This window comes from Cervus elaphus, chromosome 19, assembly GCF_910594005.1.
Source record: "Cervus elaphus chromosome 19, mCerEla1.1, whole genome shotgun sequence".
NCBI lineage: Eukaryota > Metazoa > Chordata > Mammalia > Artiodactyla > Cervidae > Cervus > Cervus elaphus.
The window spans coordinates 66,682,375-66,699,445 of record NC_057833.1 but is presented as its reverse complement, the minus strand read 5'-3'; the positions used below and the strand labels follow the sequence as shown (position 1 = coordinate 66,699,445).

At 42.3% G+C, this 17,071-nt stretch overlaps 1 protein-coding gene across 1 annotated transcript in view; it reads right to left on the bottom strand.

Moving 5' to 3' along the window:
- Positions 1–17,071, bottom strand: part of COL6A6 (collagen type VI alpha 6 chain) — a 147,041-nt gene that overhangs the window by 20,931 nt on the left and 109,039 nt on the right. Inside the window, exons 26-33 of the mRNA XM_043874966.1 lie at positions 16,696–16,746; positions 14,671–14,706; positions 13,916–13,978; positions 9,328–9,390; positions 8,152–8,187; positions 7,998–8,034; positions 5,802–5,813; positions 1,761–2,254 (exon numbers count right to left, since the gene is read on the bottom strand). Of these exons, the coding sequence (XP_043730901.1) occupies positions 1,761–2,254; positions 5,802–5,813; positions 7,998–8,034; positions 8,152–8,187; positions 9,328–9,390; positions 13,916–13,978; positions 14,671–14,706; positions 16,696–16,746 (792 nt within the window). The remainder of the gene's footprint in view (positions 1–1,760; positions 2,255–5,801; positions 5,814–7,997; positions 8,035–8,151; positions 8,188–9,327; positions 9,391–13,915; positions 13,979–14,670; positions 14,707–16,695; positions 16,747–17,071) is intronic.

Here is a 17,071-nt window from a genome sequence, read left to right as displayed (position 1 = left end):
ATATTAGGGAGCTGGAGAGCGTCTCTAAGTAAGTAAGTAAGTAAGTGTTAGTCACTCAGTGGTGCCCGACTCTGCGACCCCACGGACTGCAGCCCTCCAGACTCCTCTGTCCATGAGATTTTCCAGGCAAGAGTACTGGAGTGGGCTGCCATTTCCTTCTCCAGGGGATCTTCTCAAAGGCCTCTTAATCCTAGTTCTCCAGGACAGATGGAAGTCACCCTTGCCAGGTGAGTGACCATCCCTAGAAAAAGCCTCAGAGAAAGGAGGCATCTTGCCCACTTACATTTAGCCATCTGGCCGTGACAACATCCACCAGTCTTGCCTTCAGAAAGTTCCTACTCAGGTCTGAACCGGGGTTTGCCACTGCTATGGCTCCCAGTTTCTCTAATGGGAGAGCCTCCTCTCCTGGAGCCGGCTGGCTAGTTCTCTCCAGTAATAACCCTCCACACACCTGAAGGCAGGGGCTCAGCTGCTTCTCACTTCCCTTCCTCTCCGTGAAATAATTTGCAAACACTTGTCTTCCTGGCTCAGGTTGTATTTTCCAACACCCTTTGTTTGCAGTTGCACTGTGGTCTCTCCTCGTGGCTCTCCCATGAATGGAGAACAAAACAGCAGGCTGGGGGGACACTGATGACCAGAAGGTCACTGTGCCGGGTCCAGGTGTTCTTTTTTTGTAAGGAACCTCTGCCACAGAGGCTCTACTCACAGGGAGTTTTGAATGCTGCTGTGATACCAGGTGGTTTAAATAGAAATGCTACACAGCGAATTTCTTGGCGGTCCAAAGGTCAGGACTCTGCGCTTTCACTGCTGAGGGTGAGGGTTCAATCCCCGGTCAGGGAACTAAGATCCCACAAGCTGCTGGGCACTCAAGAATGAAAAACAAATAAATCAAAGTGTCAATAGAAATATTATGCAGTGATATTTAATCTTTAATATTTTAATCTTCAACCTCAGAGGCTGTAACTGGAATGACTTTTCCTTCATAAAGGGTGGATATTTACATGATGGGTAAAGTTATAAAATCGGTCCGTTGGTTTCCATGACAGCAGTGACCAACACTCCGGCCACCTCAGTACATCCCTGAATGTCTATTGGCCCTCCAACTTAGTATCTATACACCAGCGCCAACTCAGAGATTCTTGGAGAAGAGGCCTGGATCCAAGCCCTGACTTTGCCACTTGTCAGCTGTGTGAACCTGGGCACCTGGGTCCACTTCTGCAGACTCGGGCTTCCCTGATAGCTCAGCTGGTAAAGAATCCGCCTGCAATGTAGGAGACCCCGGTTCGATTCCTGGGTCGGGAAGATCCGCTGGAGAAGGGATAGGCTACCCACTCCAGTATTCTTGGGCTGCCCTTGTAGCTCAGCTGGTAAAGAATCTGCCTGCAATGAGGGAGACCTGGGTTCGATTCCTGGGTTGGGAAGATCCCCTGGAGAAGGGAAAGGCTACCCGCTCCAGTGTCTGGCGTGGAAAATTCCATGGACTCTATAGTTTATGGGGTCACAAAGAGTCAGACTCAACTGAGCGACTTTTACTCACTCACTCTGCAGACTCAGAGCTCTCATCTACACAATGGGAATAACAGTGATTCCCATCTCACACACACTGCTTGTGTGAACTAAATAGGAAGGTGCTATCAAGGGCTTGGCATGCTCCTGGTACATAGTAACAAACACTTAGGCAGCTCCATGCTTTCTTGTAAATGTCCCTGAACACCGGCAGAAAGACAGAGAAGACTTATAAGGCAGGTGGCCCTTCTTACCACAAACGATCGCCGGACGGCAGGCACCTGATTGAAGGCGATCACCACCGGGATGATGTCCAGGGCGCTGAACTCCAGGCCGGCGGTGGTGATGGTCTGGGGGTCCACGGATGGGCCACCACTGAAGAAGGTGGCGATTCTTCTGGCGTGAGACCCCGGGAGCATCCTTTTGAAGACGTGCCTGGAGACAAACCTCATGGCCTTGCCGATGTCCCTGCTGGCTGTGGAGCGCTCGTAAGGGAGGGCCTCGATCTCTCGGAGGAGTCTGTCCTTCTTGTAGGTGTCGGAGAAGCGGATGAGGAGCCTGGCGTGGGAGTCATAGGCAAGCACGGCCACGCGCGCGCCTGCGGGGCAGTGGTCCTCGCGGACCCGGAGGCCGCTCAGAAGGGAGGACATCAACGCCTTCATCTGCGCAAACTCTGGCTCTGTGACGCTCCGTGACTGGTCCAGCGCGAACACCAGCTCCGTGGGGTACACGGGGCACTGAGGCGCTCCTAAAAGGCCAGAACAGGCGCCTTACCATGAGACCACTCGCTTAAAATGAAAAAAAAGATCCGTGCATAGAAGGCTAAGTAATTTTAAATGTTAAACATTAAACTATGGAAACAACTAAGTCATTAAACGTTAATAACTCAAATAGTAAAACACACAAATATTTAAATCTTGAATAATTAAGATTATATTCTAAAAACTGACTTTGCTCTTTTAAATAAAGCAAAAGATGAACTCATTTATGAGACAGAAACAGACTCACCGACATAGCAAACCTATGCCTACCAAAGGGGAAAGGGGTTGGGGATAAATTCGGAGTTTGGGATTGCAGATACACAATATTATATATACAACAGATAAACAAGGTCCTACTGTATAGTACAGGGAACTATATCCAATATCCTATAATCAACCACAATGGAAAAGAATCTGAAAAAGAATATATATATACATATACACGTATGTATATATATAACTGAATCACTTTTACATACAGCAGAAATTAACACAGCATTGTAATCAACTATACTTTGGTCACCTGATGCAAAGAGCTGACTCAACTGGGAAAGACCCTGATGCTGGGAAAGATTGAAGGTGGGAGGAGAAGGGGACGACAGAGGATGAGATGGTTGGATGGCATCACCGACTCAATAGACATGAGTTTGAGTAAACTCTGGGAGTTGGTGATGGACAGGGAGGCCTGGCATGCCGCAGTCCATGGGATCACAAAGAGTCAGACACAACTGAGTGACTGAACTGAACTGATACAGGTATGATTATGGCTGATAATTAGTCCCTGCCATGTATCTGGGATCTCATAAATGTTGAATGAAAAAGAAGCAAAGGACAGTTCTTTGGAACAGGGACAGAAAGAAGAACAGAACTTTCAGGATGGAAGAGATGCCTGGTGTTGAGATGCATGTTGGTAAGAGGAAAGTCGGGGGAGGTCCTTCCCTTGGAGGGGGGCCCTCCTCTCGCTCAGAGGCTAGCAAGTCAGCTCTTCCCAGGCGAGCTCAGGACTCTGACCTAAGCTGGCCAAGCTGGCCTAGGAGGGGGTCACCTTCTCAGCTGGTCCACCTGGACCTCATCACCTTGGTGGTGGTTTACTTGCTAAGTTGTGTCTGACTTTGCGACCCTGTGGGCTGTAGCCTGCCAGCTCCACTGTCCATGGGATTTTCCAGGCAAGAATACCACAGTGGGTTGCCATTTCCTTCTCCAGGGACCCCATTTCCTTCTCCATTCCCGACCCAGGAATCGAACCCGGGTCTCCTGCATTGCAGGCAGATTCTTTACCAGCTGAGCTACAAGGGGAACCCCATCACCTTAGTGCTGGGTTATCATCTCCTTCTGGTCCTAGACGCTAGGACCTTCATAGACAAAAGGACAAGAAGTAAGAATAAATATTCAACCCCCAAATTGCACATCTCAATGGAGAAGGACGGAATTTACTAGCTTTCTGAGTCTAATTTAGGGGGCTGAGCAGAAACTTAAAAATTTCAGAAATTTCAAAAAACCAATGTCACGTCAATTTTACAATAAAACTGAGTAAGATTGTGACCAAACACGACAAAGTTTCCACTAGTTTTTTGCTTGGGCTGCCATCTCACAGGGCAGCAACAGCAGCAATAACAACATTGCAGCCTCAGCTCCATACAGGGGAAAAAGATACAAGCACCCTGGCTGACGATAACAAAAAAATTCAGGTTTTTAGGGGGAAACCCCTCAGGGCTCACCAGCGTGCTGCCAGCACCCCGAGGATTCTGAGGAATGCTGGGCTGGACTGTGGAGGTCCTGGGGAGGACCCACCCAGACGTGAGTCCCCACTTGGAGGACCGATGTGCTGACGGTCACTGCACGGCATGGAGCAAGTGACAATGAGGAAGGAAGGAGGCGACCCCAGGCCTCGCCAGGGACCACCACCCCGCAACGGAGGCCCGTCCAGGCCACTGCCAGGCTGGCCTAGAAGAGCCCCACACGGCCCCTCCCTGCAAAGCGAGTCCTCTGGCTTTTACACACATCCTCCCTGCAAGGCTTCCCTGGTGGCTCAGCTGGTAAAGAGCCTGCCTGCAATGCAGGAGACCCTGGTTTGATTCCTGGGCCTGGAAGATGCCTGGAGGAGGGATAGGCTACCCGCTCCAGTATTCTTGGGCTTCCCTTGTAGCTCAGCTGGCAAAGAATCTGCCTACAATGTGGGAGATCTGGGTTCGATCACTGGGTTGGGAAGATCCCCTGGGGAAGAGAAAGGCTACCCACTCCAGTATTCTGACCTGGAGAATTACATGGACTGTATAGACCGCGGGGTGGCAGAGAGTAGACAGGACTGAGCGGCTTTCACTTTCCCTACAATTCAGTCTCCCACAGCAGCCAAAATAAACTTTAAAAACTTGTTCATCAGTTCACACCTTGGTTCATCAGTTCACACCTTCAATACTTTTAATGCCCTCCCATTCCATTTTGAATAAAATCTGGCCTCCTAAATGTAACCTACAAAGCCCAGTGGGATCTGGTCCCTGCTTCCTTCTCCATTTCTTCACATGCCTTGTCCCCCTCACCATTGTGGCTCGGTGACCTTGGGTTTCCCTCAGGAACTGAAAACACCTGGGTCTCTCTTGTGTTGTGGCCTTTTCACTTTCCGGATTCTCTGCCTGGATCTTGCAAAGCTGGCTTCTTCTTTATTCTTCATCCTAACTTTAGTGTCATTGCCTCATTGATGAACCCGCCCTTCAAAGGCATTTCTCCCCTCCTCTAATGTTATTCTGTGACAGAATATTGCATTCTTTATCTCTTTCATAGTAACTAAAGGATTCTGTAATTCTTTTGCTTGTTCACTTATCTGGATCCTCCACAAGAATGGAAGCTGCCAAAGACAGGAATTATGTCCATCTTAGTCAGCACTGTCTGGGACAGAGACTGCAACATAATGGGCTTCCAATAAATATTTGTTGAATGAGTGAACAAGCAACCAGAGTGCATGGATTGATGCATTTATATAAGAAGTATAAGGGTATAAAGGTATGGAGGGCCATCACCCTCTGGGTTAAACAGAAACATCATAAAACCAGTTTGTGTAATATTCCTGAAAACTGGCCCAGAAGATATTAAGCCAATTTGGTAATCAACATCAGCCATGATCGCCATAGATTTTAGCACTATTTGAGCTACACATGTAGCTTACTTGCTATCTTATCATCCCTAGCTTTATTCCATGCACTTTTGCCCTTTGCATCTTAATCCTTAAAAACTAGACTACAGATATAAATAGAGAGAGAAAAGGGAGGGAGGGGAAAATATCATTACAAAAAGTCTATTGGTAAGGTAAACGGTACTGGTAGTCATTAAAATGTTAATAATTAAAAAATCAAACACTTGGTTAACAAAGAGCTGTGAGACTCAGCTTAAACTCAAGTGATTTATTGGAGGGCTGTGCTACCAAGAGGGCTTAGATAAAATTTATATAATTTCGCAGGCAACACAATGTTCTAAATCATCTTTCCAGATGTGTGACACTTTGGAGCTTGATTATAAGATGCTATAAATAAAATTACTCACCCTGTCTGCCAGCTGGGGAAGAAGAACAAAAGAAGTGGGTTATTATTTAGTAAGAGAACAGCGTTCTGTATTGTGTAAGAAATCATGGCAACCGAGACTCGACTTTGTGAGCCTTTTGTAGACAACTCAACAAATCAAGGCCACAGAGAGCGTTTGAAGATACGCAGACAGATCAAGCATCTTGGCAAAAGAACAGGTCCTTCCACAGAGAAACAGGGCTGGAGACCCAGGAGGACCATAAATCAGTAGCAGGCAGCCAGCTGTCAGAGGGAAAGGCTCTCTGCCTGGGAGGGGACAGCACATTGCAGAGAGATGCACCGAATTTGGAAAGTTAAAAGGTCTTAATCCCTTTTCACTCTAAATTCCCCCATGTAGGTATTTATAGCTACTGATTACATATAGGTACACATATATACACATTTATATATGTGTGTGTATATGTAAACATCCTCAATAGATTTACTCTTAAGTAAATGAAGCTTTCTCTAGGGATTTGTGTAGAAACAGGATTTCTGGGACACAGAGGATCATACATCTTCAACTTCAATAGGTATTGTCAAATTACTCTCTGATGGGGGTTTCCCTAGTAGGTCAGTCGGTAAAGAATCTGCCTGCAAGGCAGGAGACCCAGGTTCGATCCCTGGGTCGGGAAGCTCCCTTGAGAAGGGAATGGCAACCCCCTCCAGTATTCTTGCCTGGAGAATCCCATGGACAGAGGAGCCTGGTGGGCTACAGTCCAGGGGGGTCAAAAAAGAGTCGGATGCGACTGAGCGACTAACACACACAAATGAAGCTTAAGCTTTAGGACCACACTGTCCATAGGAAAGCCACTAGTCTCCTGTGACTCTTTACATTTGAATTAATCTAAACTAAATGAGATAAATGCAGCTTTTCACTTGCACTAACCATCCATCAAGGCTCAAATTCCCCTGTGGCGAGTGGCTACATGTTGGACAGTGCAGTGGACACTTGCATCATTGCAGAAAATTCTGGGCAGCACTGTTGGCAACCTCTCACCCAAGGGGCCCCTGGCAAGGCCTTGCGAAGCGCCCAGCCATGTGTTCACATGATCACATACTTTTATAACAGGCAGAAGTCATTGGCTGTGATTTCCTTTCTTGTTCTAAACGACACTTCTGAAGTAGTTTTGTACCTCGTTTTGGAATTATAATTTTGTATTAAATCCCTCACATTTTGAAAGCTCAGATCTCATCACACTTGGATCTACCCTTGAGTCAATATAGGTCACATGGCTCCAACGTCAGAGAGCCCACTCTGTTACTCCAGCCTCAAAGCAAGCAATCTTCATGATTCAATGCATATATCTGATTCCCAGAATGGATGGTTCCATTCTGATACAAGGCAGAGTTAAGATCACTACTGCATTCAAAGCTTTGGGAAGTCCATGTCTTTGAGACCCATCCCCTCTCCAGAAATGGGTTCTTAATTTGTCTGTTTTCTCCCCTCAAATGCCTTGAGGGAACTGTGACATTTTTTTCAGTCCTAATGTTTATCTTGGAAGTCATTTGTAGGTGAACATTAAATAACCAAGTCTCCTCATCTTGTCCATGGAATTCCTCTGATGCTGCTAACTCGTGTTTTGATAGAAGAGGCTGCTCTAAGGGTCTCAAAGCAAATTCAAAAGAGCCTTTGCCAAATCAAAACCCCCTTTTTGGCTTTTAAAACTTTGAAAGTAAAGAAAATACAGGCAGACTGGGTAATTTTAGAAGCAAATGAGTCTAATTCAAGGTAGTCAAGCACACCTTCTCAGGGAATGATAAACAAACGTCAGAGTTCCCACCAGCCAGGATACCTTCTTGCCGTGGCTGGCTCTTTCACAGCAGCTGGATTCAATCCTTAGCTGTTGTCAGGGGTTAATAATTTTATGAAGTTTAATGTGACTCCTCGCTGGTTGATTTCACCATCAGGAGAGTTCTGACCTCATATCTTCATTTTTCCCTGATTAAAAGCACTAAATATATCCTTCCTTAGTGTTGGGACGTGTTTCAGTAGACATGCTGGCCGCCAGAGAGGGAGTTAATAGACATCAGTATATGATGCCCCCAAATACACACAGTGACATCTCTAATTTTAAGAAACTGTCTGGTAACTAGTCTCAATTTTGAGTGCAGAATTTGCTGCTTTTCTTCTACGAATGCTGACACCCCGGGTGAGCATCCTAAGTGTGGTACTTACGACTATGGTCCCGCACATACTGGATGAGCTCACATGTCTGCAGTTCAAAAAAATAAAACAGAATGAATTAACCAACAGCTCCAGGTCCTGCAAGTTGAGAAATAAATAAATGTCACGGGACCCTCAGGCTCTGTTGGAGTCAGCAGATACGTACAGAGAATGAAGCCAATCCTTTGGCCCCTTTCATGCCCTGGGGAAACAAAAAGAATGTGGTTTCAGGGTTTTGGAAGCACATCTCAGGAGCCAGAATACATATCAACATTACTCTAAGAAACAGATAGCTTCTTAACCTTTTTATTCTCAGTAATAGGGAGGAAAAAATCCATGCAGGATACTCATCACCAGATTAACAATAACATTCTAAGGGGAGGAAACTGTAAGTAGTGAGCCTCCAGTGGCCGCTGTCCTCCAGCTGTATCTCTGGACGATGAGGGTTGTCCAGAAGATAACGACAGAGCTGGCGATGAGACACTGGCCAGGAGAGCCTTGGAGCGGATCCTGGGGCTAGAACTAGACGAGGCTGAGCCATCCCCTGGGCCAGCCCCTCCTTAACACAGAGGTCTCGAGTTCCCCAACACTTTGCCTTGGCCACTGGGCAGCCGCTGAGCAGAGCCTGAATCTGTGCCCATCATCGGCTGGAGGACAAAGGGACTAGACAAGCCAAATATCTGGAAAGGTAATCCTCACTGTCTTCCAAAAATGAATATATATATGTATATATATATGTATTTGTATATATATGTGTATATGATCATATACACACATATATACACACACACATATATATGTACATATCTATCTATATGGGTAGGGTATAGAAAGAACAAAGTGGAATTGTTTAGTATTTCATCTGTTCAGTCTCAAGTTGGAACAGGAAGAGTCTGGCTGAGCTCAAAGGGACAGGGGAAAAATGTGATGGCGCCCCACCCAAACTCCTCAAGAAAATAAGTTCCATATGAATGCAGTGTTGGTAACTTATTCACTATTTGTTAATTTCCTCTCCCTTTCTTTCATTCACTGATCACTCACTGTGAGAAAAAAGGCAAGGATTGGTCAGATAAATCAAATTCACTGATCATTGAGAAACCTCATTCTAGATGAAATAAGAAATCTCTTTTCGCTTCCTTCCTCGGTTCCCCCCACCACCCGAGAAATGGCAACTGATATTTAATCAGCAATTTTCCCCCCTCCTCTCCCTGAGCACATTAAAGGTGGAAATCATTGCCAAGCTGCAAACACAGAAAGCATACACGTTTAGATAATGAAGACTTCAGGCACTGACTTTTTATCTGGAAAAGGAGCTGATGTGATTGATGGGTTTTTGATTTACCTTGCGTCCAGGAGGTCCCAACTCCCCAGGGGACCCTGGTTCTCCCGGAAGCCCAGCAGATACCTTAAAGCAGAATTTATTTACTTTAAAATTATACATAAGTGTTTGTGGATGTGGGTGTTTTACATTTCAAAAGCAATACACTTTCACTTTAGAAAACTGAGATTCCCAAAAAGCACACAGAAGGGAAAACATCCTCAGCAACCTCTTCTCCCCCAAATAATACTCGCTGATATTTTGGTGTTTTTTCTTCCAGTCTTTTATTTATTTATCCTTTTGGTGTTAATCTATATATATCTTAATATTTTATATATATATATATTTAGATTAAAATCATGGTCTTTATTTTTAATTCTAAAGAGTATTTTTTAAAAGCAATTTTAGGTTCAGAAAAGAAATCAAGAAGTTACAGACGTTTCCTATATATATCCTGATCCTTCACACTCCTAGATGCCCCCATTACTAGCCTCCCCCACTGAAGTGCTACATTTGTTACAACTGATGAACCTACATTGACATCATAAACGCCCAAAGTTCATAGTTTACATTAGAGTTCATATCTGGTATTTTACATTCCATCTAATATATTTTTATACTTTTTATTGTTGCGTTTTAAACTAAACATATATTTCTGGACATTTTCATGTTACTAAATAGTCTTTCACAAAAATCATCTTTCATGGCTGCCATAATATGCTATTAAATGAAGATACTATGATTTATTTAATCAGTCCCTTATTGTTGGCATTTAAGTTTGCTGTTGTTGCAATAAGCATACCACTATAAAGTCATCTGTGCAATTCTGATTATTTCCTTAAGAAAGATTGCTAGACCTAGAATTGCTGGGTCAGGGGAGAAACTTATATCTAAATGAATTTTTATCTCAATTTATCTAAATTTAGCAGGTGACTAAACTAAAAAACACATGAAAGCAAACAAACAAAAAGACTCAGAAAAGCAAAAATTTAAATATAAAAACCCTTGAAGACCCATAAGAAAGCATAGAACAGTTGGTTGGAAATATTTGTAGTAAAATAGGGAATAGCAGTAGCAAATAAAAACAACAGTTGTTGACTACTTACTTTATGTGTGTGCATTCAACAATATAATTTATCATAAAGAAAGCTAGAATTTAGTTTAAAAATTAGGACAATATTTCTTTGTTCATTCATAATGTCATGAGATGTATAAGCTTTAAGAGAATGAAAGATAAGGTTGTTTAAAATCAACTTAATCTGTAAAAGCATTGCCTATGAAATAGCAAATAATTACTGATGGCCTTTGTGTCTTCCAATGATATGCACAGCCTGCTGGGTTGAGTGAAAAAGCAAAACAAAATGCAATCTTACTATTTTACTTAGAAGATATAGATTAACTTCCAGGGGAAAAAAAGGCTTATTGGACATAAGTGTTTACTTTTGTTTCCTCCAGTGTTTTACTAAAATTATAGTGAGCAGACTTTTTTTTAAAAAAGACAAAAAATAACAAACATGGGGAGAATGAGAAATGAGACAATAGCTTTCAAGCTGGAAAGCATTAAATGACTTAGAGCTGAAAAAGCTGAATCCTAGGCCAGCAGCAGGGAAAGCTAAGAGGCTGAGTGTTTTATAATGCATCCTCAGAAAGTACCTCTAGAAGTGGGCATGAAGGAGAGAGGGCAAAGAAGGCAGGTTGGTTGGGGAATCCCCAAGCTTCCTCCCCGTTCTCAACAGTTGAGTCGAATGTCCCTTCTTTCTCCTCGATGACCGAGGTAAAACTGAGACGGCCACACGCTAGGAAACCCCAGGCAGAGCTGAAGGTTGGCGGTACTGTCCAGAGAACGAGGCAATCAAATGAAGCTGTTGAATAGATGCGAGACCCCTAGAAAGCTGGGGTGCCCAGAAAGCTGGCAGCCAGACCTTCACCCTTAGGTGGAAGATTGAAAGAATCTTTTCAGGGGAACCTGACTAGACAGAGAAGAAAGACCCCAAGATGCTGCTCTCAGATGTTTGCTAAGTAGCAACTCAGTCAGATCACTCTTTAATGAAACTTGTAGTTGACAAGCCCCATTCATTTCCTTGGGGCTTCCAGTCAGATTTTGTGTCCTCAGCTCTTCAACAGAGAGACACGTGAGCCCCAGAGAGCAGGGCAGAAAGAAACCCTGCCGGGAACAGGCTATGTTGGGCAAAGGAGACTCCAAATGTACTAATGTATATCCTCAGAGAGACAAGCTGTTTCAACCATGAAACAAAAATAAGATCATTTAAAAGAGAATATTCAGGCAGCAAAAAAAAAAAAAAGAATGCTTGAAAATTTAACTGTGAGAGAAGCGTTGTAAGATAAAGTCAAAGAAATCTCCCAGAAAGTAGAGCAACAAGACAGCTTTTAGAGAAATAGGAGCTATGTGGCAGAAACTTTGTGAAATTAGTTGATTCTCTAAACCAGTGGTCCTTAACTGGGGGAAATTCTGTGGTCCTCAACCCTGACTCCTTTGGCGACATTTGACAATGTCTGGAGATATTTTTGGCAGTAACGATGGGGGGAGGGGGGTGGGTGATGCTGACTCTAGTGGGTAGAGTCAGCTGCTAAATGTCCTACAAAGCAAAGAACAGCCCCCACAATTATCCAGCCCAGAATGTCAGTGGTGCTGTGGCTGAGGAACCCTACCTTAAAGGGTGTGCATGTGTAAAGTTGATAAAAAGTGTAAATACAAACATACCTTTATACCCCAAACAAGGCAGGTTAAAAATCATAGCAGATTAAAAAAAACCCAAAAAACAAAAAAACAAATGCTTCAGTTGGGGTGAAAAAAGGTAAAGATTTAGAAAACTTAAACTAGGAATGTAATCATTCCAAGAGAACTAAAGAGATACTCAAAGCTTTATTACCAAAACCCTCCAATGAAAACTTGGAAGTTTTTCAGTGTCTAAACTTCAAACTCAAAAATACAAGTTGTAGAAACAGGCAGCTTGGCAGGTGAAATAAACAAGTTGAAGACAGTGATAAATTGTCCAATGTGGGAAAAAGATGAAGTAGCCAAAGGCCAAGAGAAAAAGATTATATATTCCTCATTAGTTTTTTTTTTTTTAATGATGAATATGTCACTGGGCAATAAGAGAAGTCAAGAAACTGCTGGCCGTGTTTTCGTGTCTCCAGTGTTCATGGGTAAACTACCTCATTAACACGTGCAGAGAAAAGATTCAATGCAGATGACATCTAGATTAATTTGAAAGTCTTTTCCAATTATCTTTCTTTGATTGGTCTTTTTTTTTCTTTTGAGAGCAAAAATGTTAAAGGACAGTCAACCAAAAACATATATAAAGCAAAGAATTACATCCAGGAAGCAGTCCTCTTGGGAAAAGTAAGGTGGAAGGAAAGAAATTTCTTTTTTTTTTTTTTAATCATTATAGTGTATTTCTTTTTTTGTTTGTTTTTTATTTTATTTTTTTATTTATTTAATTGGAGGCTAATTACTTTACAATATTGTAGTGGTTTTTGCCATACATTGACATGAATCAGCCACGGGTGTACATGTGTCCCCCATCCTGAACCCCCCTCCCACCTCCCTCCCCATCCCATCCCTCTGGGTCATCCCAGTGCACCAGCCCTGAGCACCCTGCCTCATGCATCGAACCTGGACTGGCGATCTATTTCACATACGGTAATATACATGATTCAATGCTATTCTCTCAAATTTTGTACCCCTAAAGCCCACATGAATAGTTTCTTCACATACAGTTTTCGCTATACTTTGTAGGAAAAAACAGATCAGGGTCAAACCAACCATGGTAACAAAACTGAAAAACCACCACAAGTAACAGCTTTTTTTTTTTTTTTTTAATCAGACTTTGTGTTTTTCTTATCCAGCAATTGACATGGTATCAAGATCTATTTACCTGATCGGAGTTGTTCTGATGAAAAGAGATAATGTCTCAAGAGATGACTGTCATAAGACTGTGTCTTTTATAAAGCGACCGTCTCACTTTTGCAATGTATGGTAAATAGAGTTAGCAAAGGCAAAATCCATTGTTAGCCCACAAGAACCTAAGGCAAGCTCAAGGTGCAGATGCTTCTGAGGGTACGGGAGACGGGTGGTCCAAAGCTTTAGGCACCGTCTTACATAATAAATGAAAACTTTCTCAGATAGCTCAAGAGGTACTTTCCTGAGCTAAACTGGGAGAAGACCACCTCCTTAAAGTAGTTAGATGAGACCTTAAAAAGGGAGACAAGATGCCAGTGGGCAGTAAGTGACGTGAAGTCTGCTGAGGGGACAGGATTAAATGGGTCATATTTGGTGGTGCAAACACTGTTTTGGACCACAGGGGTTCCTTAAGAAAAAAAAAATGCACAACTCATCTCCAGTGTTAAGAATGGTACCTTATCAGTCAGATCAAGCGAACCTGGTCATTAAGAGCCAATAGTTCATTGCCTTATTGCTGGCAAAGAAGGAGCAAAATATCCATTTCCCTGCCCCAAGTTTGCCTTAACAAAAACTACACATTTTACAAGCTTTGGGGACAAAGTGACAACTCAAACGACTATAAGAGCCTGAGGTAGGACTTCCCACTGTAGCTGAGGTTGTAAGGCTTTTACGACCGAAGAAACTTACCGTCTTGCCTCTAGCGCCCTTGGGTCCAGTTTCTCCTGGGCCACCGGGGTCCCCAACCTCACCCTAAATAAGTTCAGAGAAACAAAACAAAATGGTTAGTAAAACCAGAGGTAAATCTCAGTGTCTTTTTATACTGGTTCCAACATGAAGACATTTTTCATACATATTTTTATCTTTAATAGCCTTCTTTGAAGTGTCTTTGCCCTGATAACCCCATTTTCTGATTCTCAGCACACCCCACTGGAATCTCACTGTTTTATTTCTCTGTCTCTCCAGATGGAACACAGCCTCCTTAGAGATACGGACTGTGCTTTTTATTTTGTGCCCTGATGCGATCACAGGAGCCGGCATTTCCTGGGCTCAGTCAGTGCTTCCAGTAGGAGCAGAAGCCTTAAGGTAGAGGACAGCATGGCTAAACTTACCACCTGAAGGTGACTTACAGGAGAAATGAGGAAAGTGAGATCAGGTAATTTTGGTTTTTCTCACATTTTACTTCCCTTTGAGCAAAGAAGAAAATACATATGGTAGAGGGGGAAGAGGACACGTGAGGAGAAAAACATGGATGATTTCTTCCTTGTGAATTAAAAAGCTAGAAATAAAAGATTACTTTTAAAAGCCTGCTTCTTTCTTCTCCCCTTGCTCCGTAAAGGTTTCTTTTTATCCATTTATAATTCATTTTTCTTCTACAGTCCTACAACACATTTCATAAACCCAGGAGTATCTCTGATCTCTAGTTAGCACGAAGTACACAGTACCTTAGGTCCAATTTCTCCAGGGAATCCTTCTTGCCCCTATAATTGAGAAAATTAATATATGCTCATATCACTGGCGTAGATTTATATTGACTTTAATTTTGCCTGCTGCCTTATTATTTTAAATGCCTCTGAACAAAAAAAAAAAAAAAAAATGCCTCTGAACCAAGGAAGGGCCAAAAAAAAAACCTGTATTGCATGGTCTGAGAAACTAACTCCAGTCTCTAAATTAAATTTTGACTGGTCTCACCAAAACATCATGACAACCTAAGATCAATGGGTAAAATGTACACCTCAGCTCTCCTTCAAATATAAACATTCAGCAGGAGAGCTGGTGATCTGATCATGTGTTTCTGAAATAGTCTTCTTAAACTGGATTTCAACTTTGAAGGAAAAATTGGGGAAGTCTGCAGACTAAATCTGATCATTTGTTTTCTGGTATTCTGTTTACCTTACTTTGGCCACAGGCTATAGTTGTAAACGTATGACAATCCTAACTTGATGAAAAAAAATATTTTATTTAAGATAATGTTTGTTTTCTGATCACTACAAGTCATCTCTCCTCAAATATATTTAAAATAACAAAAAGACAGAAAGAAGAAAATTCACCCAAATTTCACTTCCCAGAACCATTACTATAAATATTTTGCCATATTTTATTTTGTGCCCTGATGCTATCACAGGAGCTGGCATTTCCTGGGCTCAGTCAGTGCTTCCAGTAGGAGAGGAAGCCTTAAGGTAGAGGACAGCATGGCTAAACTTACCACCTGAAGGTGACTTACAAATGCATCAGGAGAACTGAAGCAAGTGAGATCAGGTAGATCAGTTAGAATACATGTTTTTTTTTTTTTTCTTATTATTTTTTGATATTTACTTGACATTGTCACATAAGTTCTATATATTATGTATTAAAACATCTGCATTCATTTTAAGGAGTGGCTAATATTTCAGTGGCTTCCCTGGTGGCTCAGATGGTAAAGAATCTGCCTGCAATGTAGGAGACGCAGGTTTGATCCCTGGGTCAGGAAGATCCCCTAGAGAAGGGAATGGCTGCTCACCCCAGTATTCTTGCCTGGAGAATCCCACGGACCGAGGAGCCTGTAGGGTCACGGTTCATGGGGTTGCAACTGAGCTTAGTCGCAACTGAGCAACTAACACTTTCAATATTCCAGGGCTATGAGCTACTTAATAGTTCCACTTTATCAAATACTAAGGTTACTTTCAATGAAGATTTCACTGGAAATCCTTCATTCATTAGGGTTTTTTAAAAAGAAATTTTAGCTTTGGGGAGTTTGTTTATCCTTCTAGACAGACTCTTACATCATTCTCATTGGGATTTCACTTGAGATTACATTGACCCTTATAATGTTTCAGACTTTCCAACAAGTATTTTGTATGTCTCCAATTATTGGAATTCTACATCCCAGTAATTTTTGTTATAGGTCTTGAATATTTTTGTAGAAAGGATATTCTTAACTATCTTATGTTTTTATGGATGCTACTATGATTTCTAAGTGGTTATTGTTGGTATACAGCAATCACTGCTTTTGGTAAAGTTATCTATCTTACTTCCAGCACTTCAGTATTCAGTGACAATGTTAAGTTATAATTCTGATATAAAGTTATGAGGTTTAATCTTAGAATGACTGCTTGGCCCATTGCATTTGGAAAGGCCCTGCAGAACTTCTCACAAATGGTTAGAGTAAACATATTCAGAGGACATATTTTGGAATGCCTCCCTCGGGCTCTAGATTAGATGTACTGTCCAGGCTGGAACCTGTCAGCCCCTGAATGCACATCTCTGCAAAGAACTGAAAATTAATTTTGAGTTTTAACTGTTGCCTGCCCCTTAAACTATCAAGTTTCTTTTCCCTACCATATTCTCCATAAGATATCATCAAATAAATGATCAAAATCTATCTCCAAAGATCTAAGACTACCTTATTCACTCCTTTTTTTCTCTTAAATGTGGCCAAAAAAAGCAACAACAAAACTGAAAATGACCAGCTTTCAGTCAATGGGTCTTACCTTTGCTCCTTTACTTCCAACACTACCATAACCTGGGTTGCCATCATCACCCTGTAAGAAGCAGCAATTATTTACAAACATCCCCAACGGTGGATGGAGATAGGCTTATTCACAAGAGAACTAGACAGTCAGTTTTCTGTTTTGCTTAGGAAAAATTAAACAGCAGGATTATCCCTCGGGGGGAGCCCACTGACATAGTGGCACTAAAGGGAACTCTCAATAGCAAATGCGGACAAGGCATTGTCACTTAATCTCACTTGTCTCATCATAAAAGAAAAATAATAGTTATACCTGCTTATCGTGTTCTGAGAATGAAATGAGAAATTTTCAGATGTATAATAATCTTAATAAAAGAAGGTAGAAGTGTTATCTCTCT